Below are 20,151 nucleotides of genomic sequence, written 5' to 3' on the forward strand. Positions count from 1 at the left end.
GAGCTACCACCTTTCTTTCCTTGATTGAACCGTGGCGTGGGGAGCCAGGAGGCACGCTCAGGAGTTCCGCTTTGTGTTCCTACCCCTACACTCCGGCGGGGGGAGGGGCGCAGAGGGGACGGGTTCGTAGCCTCGGCCACTTTGACAGCTCTGCGTGATAACTGGACTTTCTCCCGTCAGAAGCTGAGCTAGAAGAGCAGAGGCACCACACCGCCCCCTTCTCAGGCTCCATCCCAATTCACCGGCTGGCCCTGGCCGGCCTCAGGTAATCGGAGGCCGGGGCAGCGAGTCTCCACCCCTTCGCCAGCGGCAGCCATTCGGCGCGCTCGGATGCCGAGGGGGTGGGGCCCATTGGCTGGGGGGCGCTGCCAGTCTCGGGAGGGGGTGTGGTGGGGGGTGGGGTCTGGGGCCGCCGCGGGTCCCGGCTGCTCACTGTTTGCTGGGTGGTGGGTGAACGCGAGCGTGAGTCCGGCGGCTGGAGTCTTGGGAACTGTTCGGAACCTGAAAGAGCGAGTCAGAGAGAGCGCGGGATAGTGAAGGTGTGAGTGCGGGGGGACCTAGAGGAGTGAGGGCGACAAAGCGAGGGCCCGAGGACATAAGATTGAGACTGAGTGACCATGGCCGTCTCAGCACCTCCGGTGATCTCTGCAACTTCCAGCGGCGCCGGCGTCCCGGGGGGCTTATTTCGGGCCGAACCCCTCTACTCGACTCCGGGAGAGCCCCCTCGTCTCACTCCCAGTATGATCAACAGTTTCATGGCCAATAACCACAGCAGCAGCGCCGGGAGTGGCGGAGTGGGTAGTGGTAGCAGCGTTAGCGGCAACACCAACACCAACGAATGCCGGATGGTCGACATGCACGGGGTGAAGGTGGCTTCGTTCCTGATGGACGGCCAGGAGCTGATCTGCCTGCCGCAAGTCTTTGATCTCTTCCTCAAACACCTGGTGGGAGGGTTACACACCGTATACACCAAGTTGAAGAGACTGGACATATCCCCCGTGGTGTGTACTGTCGAGCAGGTCCGGATCCTCCGCGGGCTGGGGGCCATCCAGCCCGGGGTGAACCGCTGCAAACTTATCACCAGGAAAGACTTCGAAACTTTGTTCACCGATTGCACCAATGCCAGGTGAGGCACTCTTTTCTTGGCTAGCTCGCTTCTATTCCTGTGCCCCTTTGCCATCTTTTGCATGTCTCATTCCCCCTCATTTAACTTTCTCCGTCTATAGAGGGTCTTAACTAGCTTGCCTGTACTCTTCCTGTTGTAATCCGTGGGGAAGAGGACCAGAAGGAGTCATTTGTTAACTGCACGCACGTCCCTTCTAGTTTGCGCTCAGTGGCAGGGGTCTAATAAAGTCCCGCACAAACTTCAGTTTGCATTTCTCTACTGAAACTTTCCAGCCCTTAGCTCGTATCTTGCATGGCTTCTTGGCTGCTTGTGGTTTTTTTTGTTAATTTCTCTCTTTGGTTTTCTTTCTTGCTCTTTTCTGGCCGTACGGGTCGGATAGGTTTTCCCCTGAACACGGACACCAAGGGCTTTCTTGGGGGGAGGGGTGGGGGCTGGCTGAGCTGTAAACTGGGCTTCTAAGCTGGCAACCGGGAACGCAGTATTTGGGGAATGCAGGGGGTCTAAAGTCTAAAATCCATCCCAGAGGGTGATTCGATCCCCATCCTGTGTGTTTGTTTTGAGAGTGCGTGGTGTGTGTGATGGTGGTTGTGTGTGTGTTCGTAGGTGTGTGTGTGTGCGCGCGCACAAGTGCGTGTGCGGACATGCGCTCGTGCCTAATTCGAAAAGCTCCCCGGTACATAACACAGGAAAGTAGATGGATCCTATTTAAAAAGAACGATGACAGATGTCACTTTCCTGGGATCATCCTTTTTGGGTCATCTGCAGAGGGCAATGTAGGGCATGAAACGCTGGGGCTTGATTGGGCATTGGAGTAGAAGTTGAGTTGGTAGGTTTTCTATAGAGGATGTTCTCAGCTTCCCCCCTCCAGTTGGAGGGATCCCATTCCCCAAAGAGAGGGTTCCTTTAATGATGATGACCAGCCTCCCTGGCTGTAAGTGTACCTCCTTCGTATCACAGCTTAGAAGTATATTATAGAGCAAATGTCTGTTTGCATATGAGAAGCAATTTGTGTTCAGTGTTTCTGAGTTAAAAAAAAGGTGAAATATATTCAAGATTATTTGACTTTTTAAACACCTGTGAATTAGTGTCCTTAGTGTTATTCCATCTCTAGTCTGGTAATATCTCAGCTAGGAAAGTAAAGATTTGACAGATGTGATTGGCATGCCAACCAAGAAATCACCATCACCAGGTTAAAGGAGCAATGGGATTTATTTTTCATTTTGCCAAAAACACTTTCCTCACAATGAAATTTTAAATCACAAGATCTCTGGGCCTATGAACTAAAACCTTAACCTAGTTGTCCCATCTGTTGTAAAATCCAAATTGTTATATGTTGTTGAAGTGTACTGACAACTTGTAGACAAACTGTTGCTTACCGATACCTCATCTTAATGAAGAACTTACAAGGAAACCGTTTGTTTTTCTTTTCTCCTTTGTTGTTCTGGGCTCAAGTAATTAAACAGAAACCTGTTCATATGAGAACTCTTGCCTGATTAATATCTACAGCTTATGAACCTGGTTTATTAGATCAGACTTTCTTAAGGAAGATAGATGGCTTTAAAACACAAAGGATAACTGCTCCCTCAATAAAATAAGCAATTATGGATTGTAAGAGTAGAAATGAAATTTTATTTTGACCACAAAGCACTTGGTTATTACATAAACTCATAGGGTTACAAGAGACGGGATGGAGATCATCTAGTTCATTTGTTGCCATTCAAAAAGACTTTCATTTAAACAATTTCAGACATGAAAAGCTATCCTCTTATTAACCATCTCTCCTCTCTCTCTCTGTCTCACATACACACAAATGCCCATTTTTAAAGTGGAACAATTCTTACCCTTAGGAAATTCTTTCTTAATAATAAATTTATACATTCTTATGCAAAATCAGACTTTCATTTTAAAAATAGATTCATATTTTAATGTGGTTTTAATGTTTTCCTCTATAAATAGAAACTTTCCTTTAATTATGGTTTGGAGCTACTTATTGAAGGAAAAATGAGAAATTATTCTGTATTCAGAGGCAGGTGGTCTTATACTATTTTTGGACCCTGTAAGATGATTTGTTTTTAGGATATTCTTTTAATGCAGTCAAGTTTTATTTATTACCACAGAATTTACAATACTAACTTTTTTTTTCTCTTGAATTGAATTACATTTGCTTATGTGTATGTGTGTTTATAAAGGTGATAGAGAAATGTTAAATAGGTAGGAAGAAACACCTTAGACACAAGTATGTGCCTCCTTTTGCATTTTCTTTTCTTTATGGGTATTTTATTTATTACATGCAATTGCTATAATTGTGTCACAAGTATTGTGATATTAATTATAAACATTTATAAATTACATTCTATGGATGCAATCTGTGAATGAAGGTGAGGTGAAGTACCAGAAACACATCTATACTGCAATTTCCAGATAGGAAAAAAACACAATTTCTGGGAAAAAACTAATTAATTAGTGGTAAGATAACATTACCAAATTTTACCAGTGCAAAATGGTCATCATAATCATGTTGTTGAAAATTACAAAATATGATAATTCTTATAATAGATACTCTCCGACTTTAGGTAATATTATTTACAGACATGCGTACCTTAAATCATTCCATAGATCTGGGTGTTTCTATAAATTGTGAACTTACTGTTTAGATCAACATTATTTTTATGACTTTTCTATTCAGTGAAAAGAAAGGTGAGGGATGTAAATAGGAATGAGGCCCAAGAGAGACACAATAAGGTAGATGAGACACAAGACCAGGAGGAGAGAAAAGATACAGGCATAAAAGCAGAATGATGCCATGAGAGGAAATAAAAGATGGAGCAAAAGAACTTCGAGAGATGCCCAAAGAAGATGATCTATGTACCCATAGAGGCCTGACTAGAGAAAATTGTCATTCAGGACCCATGACTTCTAGCTAAGTGAGAAAAGTGCAAGGAAAAGTACATATTCAGTGAATGGAAACCCTGACACACTATTCCGATTCGTAAGAAGAGATTCATCTTCATCTTTTGATGGATGAACTTTCATAATGTGTTTTTGAATGGAAGGCTTATTTGTAATGGTGCCATTGGCAATTTTTCTTTTCCTACATAATAAACACCCCCCCGCCCCTTGCCAAACACCTGGGGAAGAGTATGCGAGTCCTGACTTGAAGTATTTTACTTTAGAATCCTCCCTACACTATCCCAGAACATAGAATATGAACCATCTTCAAATTGATCCCTTTCATGGACCTTACCATATTTCTATTAAGTGGCATTTTGATTCAATTCGCTGCTCAGTTTTATTAATGTTCACAGAAAAAAAATGAATAAGTGAAATAGACACATGATGGTTTCTTTGAGAGTACTGAGAGTCACAACAAAAACCCTACTAATACCCCATCTCAGCTCTTTTGTTGTTAGCTACTTATCAAAATATACAAAGTTGTCGTCCTGAAAAAGAAGTGGGTGAAGAACACCTACCTCAGCTACCACAAAACAGTTAGGACTAAAACTTTTGAACGTTCATTGTTCTGTTAAATAACCCAAGCTTTACCCCAGTGCCATTTCAAAGGTCTACACAGTATTTTTCCTTCATGCCCTTTAACTTTATTAATTGCAGGGAGATTATTTTAAAATGGTAATAAGAGGCCCACTCCAAAATTGGAAAAATTATTCTGTTTTAGATCTTTATTTTTGCAGATAAAGCACTGTGATTTTTTTTTTTTTATTTCTTGTATAAGAGAATTTAGAGTTTTTAAGATGAGAGAAAGCAGGCAGATTCAGAAAGCAAATGTCTCACTCATATTCAGTAGATTTTCTCACTCTTATGCCATGGATTTTCCTTACTAAGTACTTCAAAGTTTAATGTAACAGTAAATTATTAAATTAAAAACTGGTATTCACTAAATTTTGAAAACCAACACATTTTAGTGTTATCTCTTTTTATCTATCTATCTGTATAAAAGTCACATTGTTAGATTTCATGATTGATACTTAATTTTGTTTGAGGACTATGATTAAATGCTATTCAGTCATTAAAATGCAGTTAAATGTATGCTTGAAGAAACAAGAATTTTATGATTAAGAAAACATTTTAATATATTTGAAGACATGATTCAACATATATTCAAATGAATAAAATTCAGTTTTTGAAATTACAAATCAAAATGGTCCAATCGTAGTTTATTGGTATTTTGAGAGTATGTAAATAGAACATAAGTATGCTTTGATGTTAGAATCACTTCATGTTAATTTTGACTTTTACAAAAATTTTAAACTGCTTTCAAATACTAGAAATATGATTGTAAGTACTCAATAAATTTGCCTTTATATTCAATTTGATTAATATTTTATATTTCATCATCCACACAGAGTAACATAATTTACTTTGAAAGTTGATGTTTTGCATCTCCAGTAAGTTAAGCAATACCATATTTTTGAAGGAGTTGCATCACTTTCCTGGGCTAATATTTTGTGTGACTTATATTTTCAGAAATGACAAAAAGGTTTTAGAAATGAATCTGGTCAGTGAATGCAGGCATTTTATCTCATAGGATAATGAGGAAGATAGTCATATTGTCTGTTAAAACAGTTACATAGTCAACAGTGCTCTGTCTTTTATTAGAAACATGATGTCAAGATTATAATTAAAGCAATCCAGTCATGTGCGAGTGCACAGAATTTCCATGTTTACATTCATTTTAAATATGTATTTTTGCATAACCAGCATTTTTTCTATTTATCTAAACACTTTAGATGGTATCCATATTTGCCCCAAACATTCATTTATTCGGTATTAGATACTACATTAAAGAAATGATCCATAATATGGTGGAGTACGTATTTGGATATTTATGTGTGATATTATCCTCCATGTATAGCACATAAATGCCAATAAATAATTAGGATGTGATGGTCTTCAGACGTTAATGTTTTATGTGGCTTTACAAGGGAAATCTCCAATATCTGTAGAAGATATGTAATCTGAATTACTTCATGCTTTCTTAAGTAACCTTGTTTTGTCTTAATGAAATCTCTAGATGTTTTAAAAATGCTTTGAACAGGCAAATATAATTGTGAGAAACCTTAGTCACAATGTATTATATTTCAGTTAGCAATCTAGATCTCCACTAGCATTTCATTTTGTGCATTTAAAGATACAGATGATTTAGGTTTATACTTTCTGTAAATTTCAAATATGTATTAAACTGACCTAATTAATCCAAAACTGAAAATATTATGTTTTTAGAGAAAGAACATCAAACCTTTCCCCAAAAGCAAAACAATTAGGTATTAATGATATTCTTGTTGCATATTCAAAAGGTCTTTGGTAGCTTTTTTTTTTCTCCTTTTCTTCCCTTTCACCATCTCAACCTGCAAAACTCTTCACTGTCACTTCAGATCACACAATTCTAAAAAGATAATACAACATTTAAACACATTTGCTTTGGAAGGGAAATTGAGCATTTGCACCCAATAAGCCTGATTGTGGAACTGCATGCAAATTGTGTTTTGATTTATCTCTTTTACACTTTTTTCCATTTGAATTGATCTTGCATTAATTTCGCCAAGCAGCTCTGTGAGGCTGCAGATGTTGCCCTGTGTTTAATAAATCAATGAGACAGATCTGAATGAATCACTTCAGATGGATTCTCTGCTCGGTTTGATGTCTAGATGTTATTCTTAGCTTGTTATCATGACAGATGCATTAATGTTCCCATACACTGCCAGCAATGTCAAAGAGATTGAAGCTTTTAAAGTGGCGGCATCCCTTTTTCCACCTCCTGCTAGAACAACTAAATTTGTTTTATTTAGGAATCAGAACAAAAAAATCTAACCAATTGTAAAGCTCTCTGAGAAAGATTCTGAATTTTCATGCTATGTTTTTAATTATTCCAAAATGGTGGGAATCAATATATTAAAACCTAAATATAGTGGAGCTGCTTAATAGTGCCTCCACATTAATGTTTAATCATAGTAGGAAAAAATGAGAATAAGGAATATATGATTGGGGTACATCGAAAGTATCACTATAAATAGAATAATACTGTATCCAAATTGATTACAGAAGGGTGTTAGTTTTTTAATCCTTACTAATAAGCTTCTTGTTGACTTAATGCAGCAGGAATATAGTCTTACCAAGGGATTTAGAACTCCTTCAGGATTTAACATTTCTTTTTTAGTAGGGAGGGGGCAGCCTGTGCATTTTGTAGTCATCATTTCCTCATTTTGTAATGATGAAAATCTTAGAAAAGTTGATTCCATTTTACCATTAGAGTTATGTATAATCCAAATAGTCCTTTGTAAATCATAAATCATCCAGTCATGCTAAACACTACTTCTTTGGTCTGATCCTTAGACTATGGAATAGCATATGCACATCGAAAGGAACTTTGATATAACTCTGCTGAAATTTATTACCTACCTGCATTAAATATCGAAACTATCATATTTTATTTCATTTAGCCCATGACTTCAATGCCTTGGTTTTAGGAGCGAAACAATGCTATTAATTGTTGTGACATAGTTTGTATTTAGTGTTGTTGGTAATATAACTTTTTAGTTAAAGTCTGATATTTGAAAACACAGATTTTTAAAAGCAGATCCAGTTTTTCTCATGTTCGACTTTTAAGATACCTATATCTGTATATGTATAGATTGATATATATGTGTATATGTATGCATATATATACACACATACATATTTTTAATATATATACACACATATTAAAAATATATAGGTAGTTTCTCTTTGCAGGCTTTTGCCATATTCTTTAATATTTTATTCCTACCTATCTTTATTAAAATAGGAAAATGAGAAATACCCTTAACTGATACTAACTGTTGAGGTCTTAGATGCTTCAGGCAAAATCTTCTCTCTGTTGTTAGGCTAATCTTGGGATATATGCAGTGATCTACAATATATTTTAAAGGAAAGTTTATGATGAACTTCAGTAATGTTATGGACAGCTACATATTTTTAAAAAGTTTGCTTGAATTATGGGAATTTCTTCATGGTGAGATCTCACCACATCCTTCTTTAAAGCTAAATTTATATAATTGGTGAAATTGTTGCATTGAGACTGTGGATATAAGATGTAAGACAGTAGCTTTATGAGAAATGGAATATAATATAGCTATAGAACAAACTGATATCTTTTTTAGTACCTATCCTGATATCCTTAAAAGAGAACTGAGTTTGTTACATAAAACAAGCTCCTTGGATTTGTAATAATAATTTTCTGAGGAGTCCTTTTTAACTTCAGTGATACTTATTGTGCAATTTGCATTAAGCCTAATATTATGTAGATATTTGACTCCTAATTCACATTTGTTGAACGCTATATTTCTCTCATCAGAATTCTTTCCACTAATTGCTGTTCTTTAAAAATGCTAAGTAGAAATAGTTACATAAACTACACAGGTATTAAAAAGACACTAATTCTGAAATTTTAATTCCCTTATAAAACCATCTGTAATCATGACATAAACCTTCCACAAGTGTACGTAAAAACCCAGTATAAGGGTATAAAAATCTACTATTTGAAATTAGAATGTTTTCCTCTTAGTGAAAACCCAGAGAGGATGTTATAATATTATGAACAGCCAAGAATTAAAGAATAAAATAAACCTACTACCATAAAATGATTCTCTGATTTTGATCTATACTACTTGATATCAGCACTGACTCTTGTGGCAGTTGACTTCTGATTCATCTTCCGAACAGTATATGCATGCTTATCCAAAATTAGTTGGTAGGAAGGGGGTTTTCCTCCCTTCTTTCTAGGGCCTGTGAATAGAAACACAAATACTTATGATTTGTTTTTTTCCTGAATAATCTGAAGACCCAAATTCAACTGAAATTTAAATCAGCATGCAGTATACCCCCTCCCCCGCACCATTTAGAGGACTAATTATTAGTTCTTTCAGGTGCAATTAGTTTTAAAGAGCAAAAAAAAATCTCTTTCACCTAGGAATGCTGATGTTGAAGATAATGGTATCTATGTGTTATATGGTCACTGTGAGTTGGAATCGACTCGACGGCAACGGGTTTGGTTTGGTTTATGTACTATTTGGCCCGTTACAATTATATAATTTATTAGAGCAAATTGTGGTGAAAATTTTGTAATTACACTACTAGAAAAAAAATATAGTGCAGGCATCTTAAGAAAAATTAATGAGCCACAGTGTTTTTATTGCTATACAATATTTTTAAACAAGTTGACTGTTTAATAGTGTATAATGTAGTGTGTATGTTAAGGTATAAAACGTTCAATTGCAATTGTGTCCAATGATCTTATCAAGTTGCTTGCAACTGCTAGCTGCTAACAGCATTTAAGCTACATTTAGTCTATCTGCTATTTATGTGATGGGTTAAAAAGAAAAAAAAAATAATATTGATCTGCCTCCGGATTAAAGTTTGAAATGGGCAACAGCCTGAACACAAAAGGCCTTTTTTTATGATTTCTCAGCTTGCCATTGATCTCCTAGTTTTATTGCATTCATTATTTATTAAAAGAATTTGCAAGCTAAACATAACGTTAAGCTAGTTTGCACACAGGGACCGCACTTAGGAAATTGAATGGAAATTGCATTAGAGATGAACATCTGTGCTATTTTTCCACTCATGTGTTTATGGGTTTGTATAAAAGGTGTATTGGATTAACAGTTATAACCATTATAGCTTACAGCAATGTGTTAGATTTTGAGCTTTTAGTTATTTTGGAAGAAGTCTCTCTCTCACTTGCATGTCTAAAAAGCATAGTAATACCATCACAAACAATATTTAGGTCAGTTTATTTTTATGATTACATTTGGTAAAGCATTATTTACATTTTGTATCAGACGAAGTAAACACATAAGAAAAATATATACTTTTATGTATCACATAAGACTATCCTGTCTCTTGATGGCTTTTGGTGGTAGGGTACATGGGTGCAATTTACACAGTACCTGTTTTCAGAACATCGAGCTTAAATGCCGTATTAAAAAAAAGACACACGAATTCACAGAAACTATATTAAAACTTTAATATGGCTATGTATGAAGTGTTATCATATATGTGTTTTAGTCCTTGATCCTTCTGAAAGGATAATAAACAGACTGCTGAGGCCTTGTTTATATAACACTACCAAGGACAGAGTAGGATGCTTTATGATATGGCTCCCATTTTGAGCTCTGCCTAAGGACGTTTAACTACAAAAATCTCAAAAGGACTTAATCTGGAACAGTTCTCCCAAGGACACAAGTTACATCTCAGTGAGTATCTTTTTTGCAGTATTTTCTTTAATCTGTAGACATTTGGAAGACTCACTTCTATCTACTTAATTACTGGGATTTAAATTTGAAAACAAACAACTTTCCACAGGCTTTTTAATCTCATGATTAGATTTGTCATGATAGGATATATTTGTTTATTTTATTATGTATTCATTTAACCAGAACTTATTGAGGGCATACTGTTTGCCACACAATTTTCTGGCTTTTTTTTTTTTTTTTATGGACAGAGTAAACAAAATAGTCCCTTCTCTCATGGTGCTTACATTCTAGAATCATGCTGTTTTTAGCTTAGGATGTATAAACCATATATTTCCCTGTTATATTTATTAAATTATGAAATATTTTTGAAGTTATAAGGTTTTGCCTTGTTTATTGTTAATTAGCCTTTGAATTTCCTTATATCTGCCTCATGTGTTACATCAGTAAACACTGGCTTTTCCCCCCAGTATTTAGAATTATACCAGAAAGGTCTAACTACAAATAGAGTTATTAAGATATAAAACAAGATGTTTTAGTTTTACGAATGCAGAGAATGTACCCATGTGTTATAAATGAAATGCACAGCAAGAGGATATTGGAATAAAACAGGTATTTCCACTTAAGAATGACCATAGTTAAATGACCTTAGCTTTTCTTCTCTGATATATATTTGTTGCAAGGGATATGAGTCCTATAGCTTATGCATTTATCAAATTATACCTTCCATGAAACATGTTTTTGAAATAAAATGTGCCACCATAGATTAAAAAAAAAAAACAGTTGTTTTCATGTTAAAAAGTTTGCTTTCGTTTGTGTTGGGATATTAAACTAGTCATGTCCTCAAGCTTAGAGTCTGATTTGCTTTGCGTGTGGTCCTATACAATATTATATGCCAAAAATAAAAACAAAGATGAGAAAGAGCCCTTGGTTTTCAGTTGTTTGGAATGCATTAACTCTTAAATATATTTAAACTTAAGTTACTTTGGAAAACAAGATTATTTGAAAACAGGTATAATTAAATGTTTAAGAAGACTATTTGGAAGTAATTATTTGAGTTTTGCTATATTTATTTGAAAATAGCCTGTGATCTGCTAAACTTCTAGATTCATTTTGTGAAAAATTTGTCGATACTCTCTAGGTTTTTATTTGAGGATGAAGAAAGGGAAGTTCATTCATAGAAAAAAATAATTACTGCATAGTAACAAACTTTTTTTTTTAACAAACTTTAGGTCTCACTTTATAAGCCATTTGGAGTATTCAGCTTGAACATGGAACATAGATAAAATATATTATACTTTCCAATTCAATTCATTTTTCACTTCATTTAAACAAATATTTAATAAACACTGTATGCAAGGCTGTTCGTTAATGTGACAGGAGTATTCCTAAAAACTCTCCAAATTCTTACTATCTCATCTCTAGGCTACCTCAGTAGAGTTTTACTGTTACATAGTTGACTCTCAGCTAACCTACATTAATGGATGGAACATTAAACAGTGTAGATAATCCAGAATTGTGGAAAATTAAGAAAACATTAATAAGGTTTGCAGTGCATTATAAAATAATTACAGCATATTTATCAGTCTAGTTATATTTTGCTTCTTCTAGTATTAATTTTTATTTACATTTTATGAGCATACACTGTTGGCAAGAGGAGATAGCTTAGAAGCATGTTAAGGTTGAGTAAAGTCTGAAATTAAATGCTTTGTGTAGAAAATATCCAAAGTGAACAAAACACAAACAGACATACAACATATACATTATAGCTAAGAGCAGTATACTGGATCATGTTAGTTCGTGATTACTAAATTAATATTTTTGCCTTCTGTTATCTGTGGAAAGATTTATGTACTTAATGGATAGAGCACTCATTACAGGCTTTTAGCAGATCAAAACCTGCACACTGCATGAAGCCAGTTGTTGACTTTAACACACTTCCCTGTGCTTAAGGCCCCTAAATAATCATCTTCCAGAAGTTAAATAAACGTTTGTTGACACCAGACGAATCATAGCTTTTGGGTTAAAACACATTGATAAGTATAGGACTAAAGATTTCTGTGAAGTGTTTCTACTCTGTGATGGGAATAATTAATCATTTTTAAACTTGAAATAAAAAAAAAAGAACATCATGGTCTTGATGCCGATCATATCCTGCTAGAGCAGCCATTTTGATGATGGGCATATGTTGAACATTGTGACATCTGAAGACAGTAGTAACTGCTCCAGAGTTTAATTGGTACAAATGTTTTTGGTATAGCCGCTTTCTTACATTTGTCATTGTTTTGGCTAGGTCCTTGTCATCTTAGAGCACTGATGAGTATTTGTTATTTTAAGGGTATGTTCTTTTTTAGGAGCCCTGGTGCTGCAGTGGTCAAGTGCTGGCTGCTAAGGGAAAGGTTGGTAGTTGGAAGGTACCAGCACTCTGTGGGAGAAAGATGTGGCGGTTTGCTACCTTAAAGATTACAGCTTTGGAAACCCTGTGGGGCAGTTCTGCTCTGTCCTCTGGTGTCACTAGCTATGAGTTGACTACATGGCAGTGGGTTTGGTTTGGTGGGTGGGTTCTTTTTCATGAGGTTGTATGGTGTTTACATAATTGCCATTCTGCCAGAGTCTAAAGCTTTTACTATTGCTTGCAGTTTAGCCCCATTTAATTGAATGGATGCTGCCAGAGTCTAAGGCTTTTACTATTCCTTGCGGTTTAGCCCCGTTTAATTGAATGGCTGCTATGCTGGGTATTCAGTTTGGCATTTTTTGGTTTGTTTGTTTTTAAGAGGGCTTTCGTTTTTTGCATGTAAATACAACCCAAAAAATTCCTTTTTTTGTACATTAGTGGGGAAAAATGTAAATGTGTTTGTCCCATATGGGTCCATGTTTCATTGAAGAAAGGACAAAGGAGCTCAATAATTTAAAGTTTTTGTCCAGTTAAGAAGGCTCTTGATTTTAAAAACAAGAGGACTATAATTTGGGTCATGTTAGCATGGGATTAATTATATTTAGTATAGAGAAAGGAATCAAGATAAATAAAGGTGGAGAAAACTTGATAAGAAAATACTTCTCATGGAAATAGAAAATGGACCAGGAACTAGCTGTTAGATGGGCAGTAGGCAGTGCAGAGAGGACTGATGAAGGCCTTTCCATAGAGTTGTTGAAGGAATTATCTCTTCTAACTGCGTTCATTTTATTTTGAAGGTTAGATTAAGCAAAGTCATGAACAGGAACAGAAGGCATAAGAAAGCCTTAGCTGTGAATAAAAATAAAAATACTAAAGGCAAAATGTGGGCATGTTATTTCATTTGAGGTGAACTGGTGACATTAGAAATCACAACAGAACATTTGAATACATGGTGTCACTAAAATATTCCTTTACTACACTGGTAAATGTTATTTTAGTAAAAAAAAAAATTTTTTTTTAGATGATCTCCACTTACGTTTCTTTTTTGTTTCCTTCGCATTACTGGTCAGTCAGCTCGATGCTAGCTTGCCATAGCACATTTTTAAAACACATGTTGAGTATGAAATTTTAAAAAAGGGTTGAATTTTGCCTTTGTGTATGTGTGCAAAGTTTTCACTGTATTCAATAGTAGCTAAGTTTGCATTTTAGGGAGTAATATGAGCCACTACATTCAATAATATTTAACGAACATTAAAATTTGAATTAAAAAACAGAAAATGACATTTTTGTCATTTTTGTATTTAATAAGTTCAATAAAGTTTAAATATTTCCTACATGCCTTCTGTCTGAAAATGTATCTGAAAGTTTAAAGTTACTAGCAAGGCATAATAGTAAAAACTTCACATATATATACTGTTTTATAGTTTATATAGTGCTTTCACATACTTTAGCTCATTTAGTCTGATCCTTTTTAGAAGAGTCTGTTTTTATAACTTTGTTGTAAAATTTCTAAATTTTTATAAACAGATGGCTGGTCCCTTTACAACATGGTACTTCTGGGGATCGCTTAATCTCTGTTAGACTTCTTTTACTCAAAACTAAATCGGCATCATCCATAGTTACAATGAAGCCTCTAGGGAATAATAGTACCTTATGTGTGTCCAGAAATTCGCAGACTGAAATGATTGTTCACACACTGAGTTTTATCGTCACAGCAACTCAATGAGGCAGCCATCTGATCTTGAATTTAGGTTGAGAAAATGGAAATGTAGGCAGCTTAGTATAGGCAGAACCAGTTCTTGAATCTAAGCCTCTGTGGTACCTCTTCTGTACACTATGCTCTCTGTCCTGTCTCTGAAGTGGTAAGTCTTGAAAGAGTGACTTTAGCAAACAAGTTGGTTAGGTGGTGGATTGTTTTGGATAGAATTATGGAAAATCTAGTGGTGGGAAACAGAGATAAACAAACTAGAAGGACAGAGAAGCACCACACAGTGTCCACTCTATAATAAATGTCTTCAGGGTACATGCCCTGACTGGAAATTTTGCCTTCTAATGATGATGTCTTCAGAAATATAGTAACTAAATTCTCTTCTTTGTGAACTTATTTCATATGCAGGCACAGAAAGGTTTTGGAAACCAACAAAAACTTAACCTTTTGAATGAAATAGTGAAAGAAATAGTAATTCAAGAAAATGTATAGAGATGGCAGCAGATCATAATATTGAAATATTTTATGAAACTGGGACCTTGTTACTAAAAAAATATGAATTGTCTCTTGTGTTGAAAATACTATGCTAGAATCTGTGGGTTCCTTCAGAGAGCTTTAAATGGTGTTGTAGAGATGAGACATATGCGCATAAGAAGATTATCCTTTATTCATCCACTTATCAAATAGTTATTGGGTGTCTACTCTGTGTCAGGAACTCTTCTATCTGCTTGGCCTACCTCCATGGAAAAAAACAACAAACAAAGATCTCTACACTTGAAGAGGAGATCATAACTCTAGGGTAGGGTAGTGTGGAGGGGGTAAGATAATAAACAATGTGGATAATAATGAAATAAATTGTATTGCATCTTAGAAGGTAGTAAGTGCTATAGAAAAAACTAGAGTAAGTAAAACAAGGTAAAGATATACAGGGATTGGAGTTGGTTACAGTTTTAGTCATTGTAAGCCTCATTGAGAAGGTGAGCTTTGTTCACAGACTTCACAGGAGAGGAGAGTTAGCCAAGCAGAATCTGAGAAAGAGTATCTCTGGCAAAGGAAACAGCCTAAAAGGCCCTAAAGCAGGAACATGCCTGACATAGTTGAGAAACATTAAGGAGGTTAGTGTGGCTGAAGTGGAGTGAGGGCGGGGCAGGGGGGAGTAGTAGGAAGAAGTCATAATGATGATGGTGAGAGTCATGTGGGGCCTTGTAAGCCATTTTGAGGACATGGGCCTTTAACTGTGAATAAAATGGTAGAATAATTGCAGAGTTTTGAGCACTGGTATAACTACATCTGGCTTAGGTTTTAAAAGGATCACTCTGGCTGCTAGGTTGAGAATAGGCTTTAGTTAGGTAGGAGTAGAGGCAGTTAGGATGCTACTGCAGTATCTGGGAGAGAGGTAGTGGTGACTTAGACCATAGTGGTAGAGTAGCAGTGGTAATGATAGGTCAGATTTTGGATAGGTTATAAAGGTAGTGCCAACAGGACTTTCTGATGGGTTAGAAATTGAGTGTGAGAGAAATAAAGTCATGAGCAACTCCAAGATTTTGGCATGAGAAATTAGGAGGATGGAGTTTCCGTGAATTGCGAAGGGGAAGGCTGTGGGTGGAGCAGGTTTTGGGTGAATGTCAGGAGTTCAATTTTGTATATGGTAGGTTTTAGATATCTTTTAGACTTTCAAGCAGAGGTGTAGAGTAGGCACTGGATATACAAGTCTGGTGTTTGGGAGAGAAGCCTGGGCAGAAGATGTACATTTAGGACAGGAATGACTAAGTATAAAAAAGGAGAGATTCAAGGACTGAGTCCTGAGTCACACCAACATAAAGAGGTCAGGGAGAAGAAATCACCAAGAAGCCTAAAAAGGAACATCCAGTGAGGGAGGAGGAAAACCAAGACAGTATGGTGTCCTGGAAGATTAAAAAAAAAAAGTATCGTAAAGGAAGAAGCAATCAAGTGTGTCAGATGCTATTAATAAGCCAAATAACATGAGGTCTGAGAATTGGCCATTGGATGTAGCAATGGAAGTCATTGGTGACCTTGAGGAGAATAGTTTTGGTGGAGGAGGGGGAATGAAAAGTTGGAGTGGCATGTGTTTAAGAGAGAATTGGAGGAAAGGAAGTGGAAGACAGGATAGATAACTCTTTCCAGGGATTTTCTGTAAAGGTAGCAAACAACTTGAGGTGGGAGGGAGTAGCTTGGGGAGACAGTGATTCAATAATTTATTTATTTATATTAAGATGGAAGAAATAACAGCATATGCTGTTGGGAATCGTCCAGTAAAAATAAAAAATAATGATAATGTAGGAAAGAGAGCAGAATATTGCTGAAATGATACTCTTGTGTAAGATAGAGTGGATGGAATCCACTGCACGAGAGGTATCAGCTTTAGATAGGAGCAAGGTTAGTATATCTATGTTAACAGGTGAGAAGGCTGAGCATGTGATTGGAGATTATGATTGATATGATAATGGGACCCCATGGAAGTCCTCTTGATTGTTTCAATTTTCTCAGTGAAGTGGGAGGCCAGGTTGGGAGTAAGGATGAGAAAAGAGATATTGGAGGTTTAAGGATAAAGAGAAAATGTGAAATAGCCATCTAGGTGAGTAGGAGAGTAATCTGTTTAAGGAAGTTTAGTATGGTGGTCAGGCAACATTAAAGGTCAATTGAGGTTTCTGGTCATAAATTCAAAATAGTCAGTGTGGTTGTATGTTTTAATCCCACCATGTAGAGTTGCATTGGTACTGGTGCAAAGTAGGCAGATAATTGGCTTAACTAGAATTATGGTTTCCCTAAGTGGTATGAGTATAAACAAAGCAAAAAGGGATGAGAGAGTTGAGGGTTTATGCAAAGAAACGATTATAATGATTGAAGTGCATTTTAAGCTGGTAAGGAGGGAGGAAAATATCAAGGAGGTGAGAAACAGTGAAAAGTTGATAGATCACTGAATTGGAGGTTCTAAGAAGGGGGTCAAAGGATTGTTGGAGTATTGGAAGGAGGGAACCAGAAAGAGAGGTAGTCACAAAGGATAAAGAAGGACACTACATAATGATTAAAGGGACAATTGATCAGGAAGACATAACCATATTAAATATTTGTGCACCCAATGACAGGGCTGCAAGATACATAAAACAAACTTTAACAGAACTGAAAAGTGAGATAGACACCGCCACAATTATAGTAGGAGACTTCAACACACCACTTTCGGAGAAGGACAGGACATCCAGTAAGAAGCTCAATAGAGACACGGAAGACCTAATTGCTACAATCAACCAACTTGACCTCATAGACCTATACGGAATACTCCACCCAACAGCTGCAAAGTATACTTTTTTTTCTAGTGCACATGGAACATTCTCTGGACTAGATCGCATATTAGGTCATAAAACAAAACCTTTGTGGAATCCAAAACATCGAAATATTACAAAGCATCTTCTCAGACCACAAGGCCATAAAAGTGGAAATCAATAACAGAAAAATTAGGGAAAAGAAATCAAATACTTGGAAACTGAACAATACCCTCCTGAAAAAAGACTGGGTTATAGAAGACATTAAGGAGGGAATAACGAAATTCATAGAACGCAATGAGGATGAAAGCACTTCTTATCAAAACCTCTGGGACACAGCAAAAGCAGTACTCAGAGGTCAATTTATATCGATAAATGCACACATACAAAAAGAAGAAAGAGCCAAAATCAGAAAACTGTCCCTACAACGTGAACAAATAGAAAGCGAGCAACAAAAGAATCCATCAGGCACCAGAAGAAAACAAATAATAAAAATTAGAGCTGAACTAAATGAAATAGAGAACAGAAAAACAATTGAAAGAATTAACGAAGTCAAAAGCTGATTCTTTGAAAAAATTAACAAAATTGACAAACCATTGGCCAGACTGACTAAAGAAATACAGGAAAGGAAACAGAAAGAGAGGTAGTGGTGATCAGAGAGAGGGTGCACGAAATTAAGAATATGGGTATAAAAATTGTTAAATGGGACCTCAATTTGCTGTGTAAACTTCCACCCAAAACACAATGAAATATTTAAAAAGGAATATGGAGGAGCTGCAGTTCTTGGTAAATACAAGGTTTAGGGTATGATCCTCATCGTGAGTTGCTGAAGTGGAGTAGGAGAGAAGATCGTTGGAGGAGGGGAGGCCAAGGAACTGAAAGGTCCGAGTGTTGGTAGGATCATCTACACGTATATTGTTTATTGAAATTGCTGAGGGTTAAGAGAAGTGTCTGAATGTAGCACCACTCAAATTTTGTTGTACATATAATAATGCTGTCAGAATTGACACTGTTCAAAGAAAACTTTTAACTTAATTTCTAAAAGTTTAAAAATTGTTGGAATGAAGAACTCTGGGAACTTTACTGAAGTTTTTGTTTAAAAAGTATTCTCCCTTTAAAAAGTATTCTACTTTCACTCTACTATGAAGCTTTAAATATTTACACAACCACTTATTTGCCTTGGGCATCCTGTACTTCAATTAGCTCCCTTGAAGAATATGGTGAAAAATAACATTTTCTTAATAATTAAAAGAATTTTTAGTTTGTTTAATATATTATTAACATTATTTTACAATGGAAGATGTACTTCTTTTTATTTTGAACTGATTTTATAGTAGGAACATAAGCCGCCCCATGATGTGTGTTTGCTAATTTTATTAAAAAAAAAAAATTTTTTTTTTTTTATATATTCATGAAGAGGAAATTAAGTTCCTACTTTCATTTCACAGTGGCCACAACAGTGGGCTCAAACATAGCAACAATTGTGAGGATGACGCAGGGCCAGGCAGTGTTTAGTTCCGTTGTACATAGGGTCACTAAGAGTCTGAACTGCCAGGAAAGCCCTAACAACAATTTTCATTTCAACACATTGGTATTTTTACCTGGTGCTACAAATCTGCTAGGCATAGTGTGGAACTAAGAAATAGTCATGGTTTCTTTACTTACACAAAACCCACTGCCTTCGAGTAGATTCTGACTCATAGTGACCCTAAAGGACAGAGTAGGACTGCCCCCATAGGGTTTCCAAGGCTGTAAATCTTTAGGGAAGCAGACTACCACATCTTTTTGCCACAGAGCAGCTGGTGGGTTTGAACTGCAGACTTTTTGGTTGGCAGCCCAGCACTTTAACCATTGCGCCACCAGGGCGCCTTTCTTTACATGTAGATGGTTTATAATGCATACAGAGTGGCAGAAGCCAAATCAATATATATTTTCAACACCTGCTGTTCGCTGATTCATGCATTATTAACCTCACATGGAAGATACTTAAACAGCTCATTTTGTAGTCACTGCTTCGCCCAGCTACTTTCTGACTGTTCTCTGGATTTCTGTGACGGTGGAGGTTTGGCGATGAAGAAATAGCTAAGCTTTAAATCAGATTTTCACACGAAATCATTGCAGGACAGGTCTTCAGACCAGTTCATCCCGGTTCAAACCCCTGCTGAGGATTCGCGTTTCTAACAAGTTCCCGGATGATGCTGACGATGCTGGTTAGGAACCATTCTGAGAACATTAGTAGAACAGTGGGTCTCAAAATTTATTATACATAAGGATCACCTGGGGATCTTGTTAAACTGTAGATTCTGATTCAGTGTATCTGGGGTGGAAATGCAAATTCTCAGCAGGGGTTCTAACTGGACCGAAACAGTTCGAAGCCCTGTTTGCAGAGCAAAACT

General features: G+C 36.4%; 1 protein-coding gene across 2 annotated transcripts in view; it reads left to right on the forward strand.

The window, feature by feature from the left end:
• The first annotated feature begins 410 nt into the window (after window positions 1–410).
• The window catches only part of DACH2 (dachshund family transcription factor 2), a 755,586-nt gene continuing 735,845 nt past the window's right edge, over window positions 411–20,151 (forward strand). For both annotated transcript variants that reach the window (XM_003412751.4, XM_064278617.1), the window contains exon 1: window positions 411–1,126. In XM_003412751.4, coding sequence (XP_003412799.3) covers window positions 618–1,126 — 509 coding nt within the window. In that variant the 5' untranslated portion in view covers window positions 411–617. The remainder of the gene's footprint in view (window positions 1,127–20,151) is intronic.

The sequence above is a fragment of the Loxodonta africana genome, chromosome X, assembly GCF_030014295.1.
Source record: "Loxodonta africana isolate mLoxAfr1 chromosome X, mLoxAfr1.hap2, whole genome shotgun sequence".
NCBI lineage: Eukaryota > Metazoa > Chordata > Mammalia > Proboscidea > Elephantidae > Loxodonta > Loxodonta africana.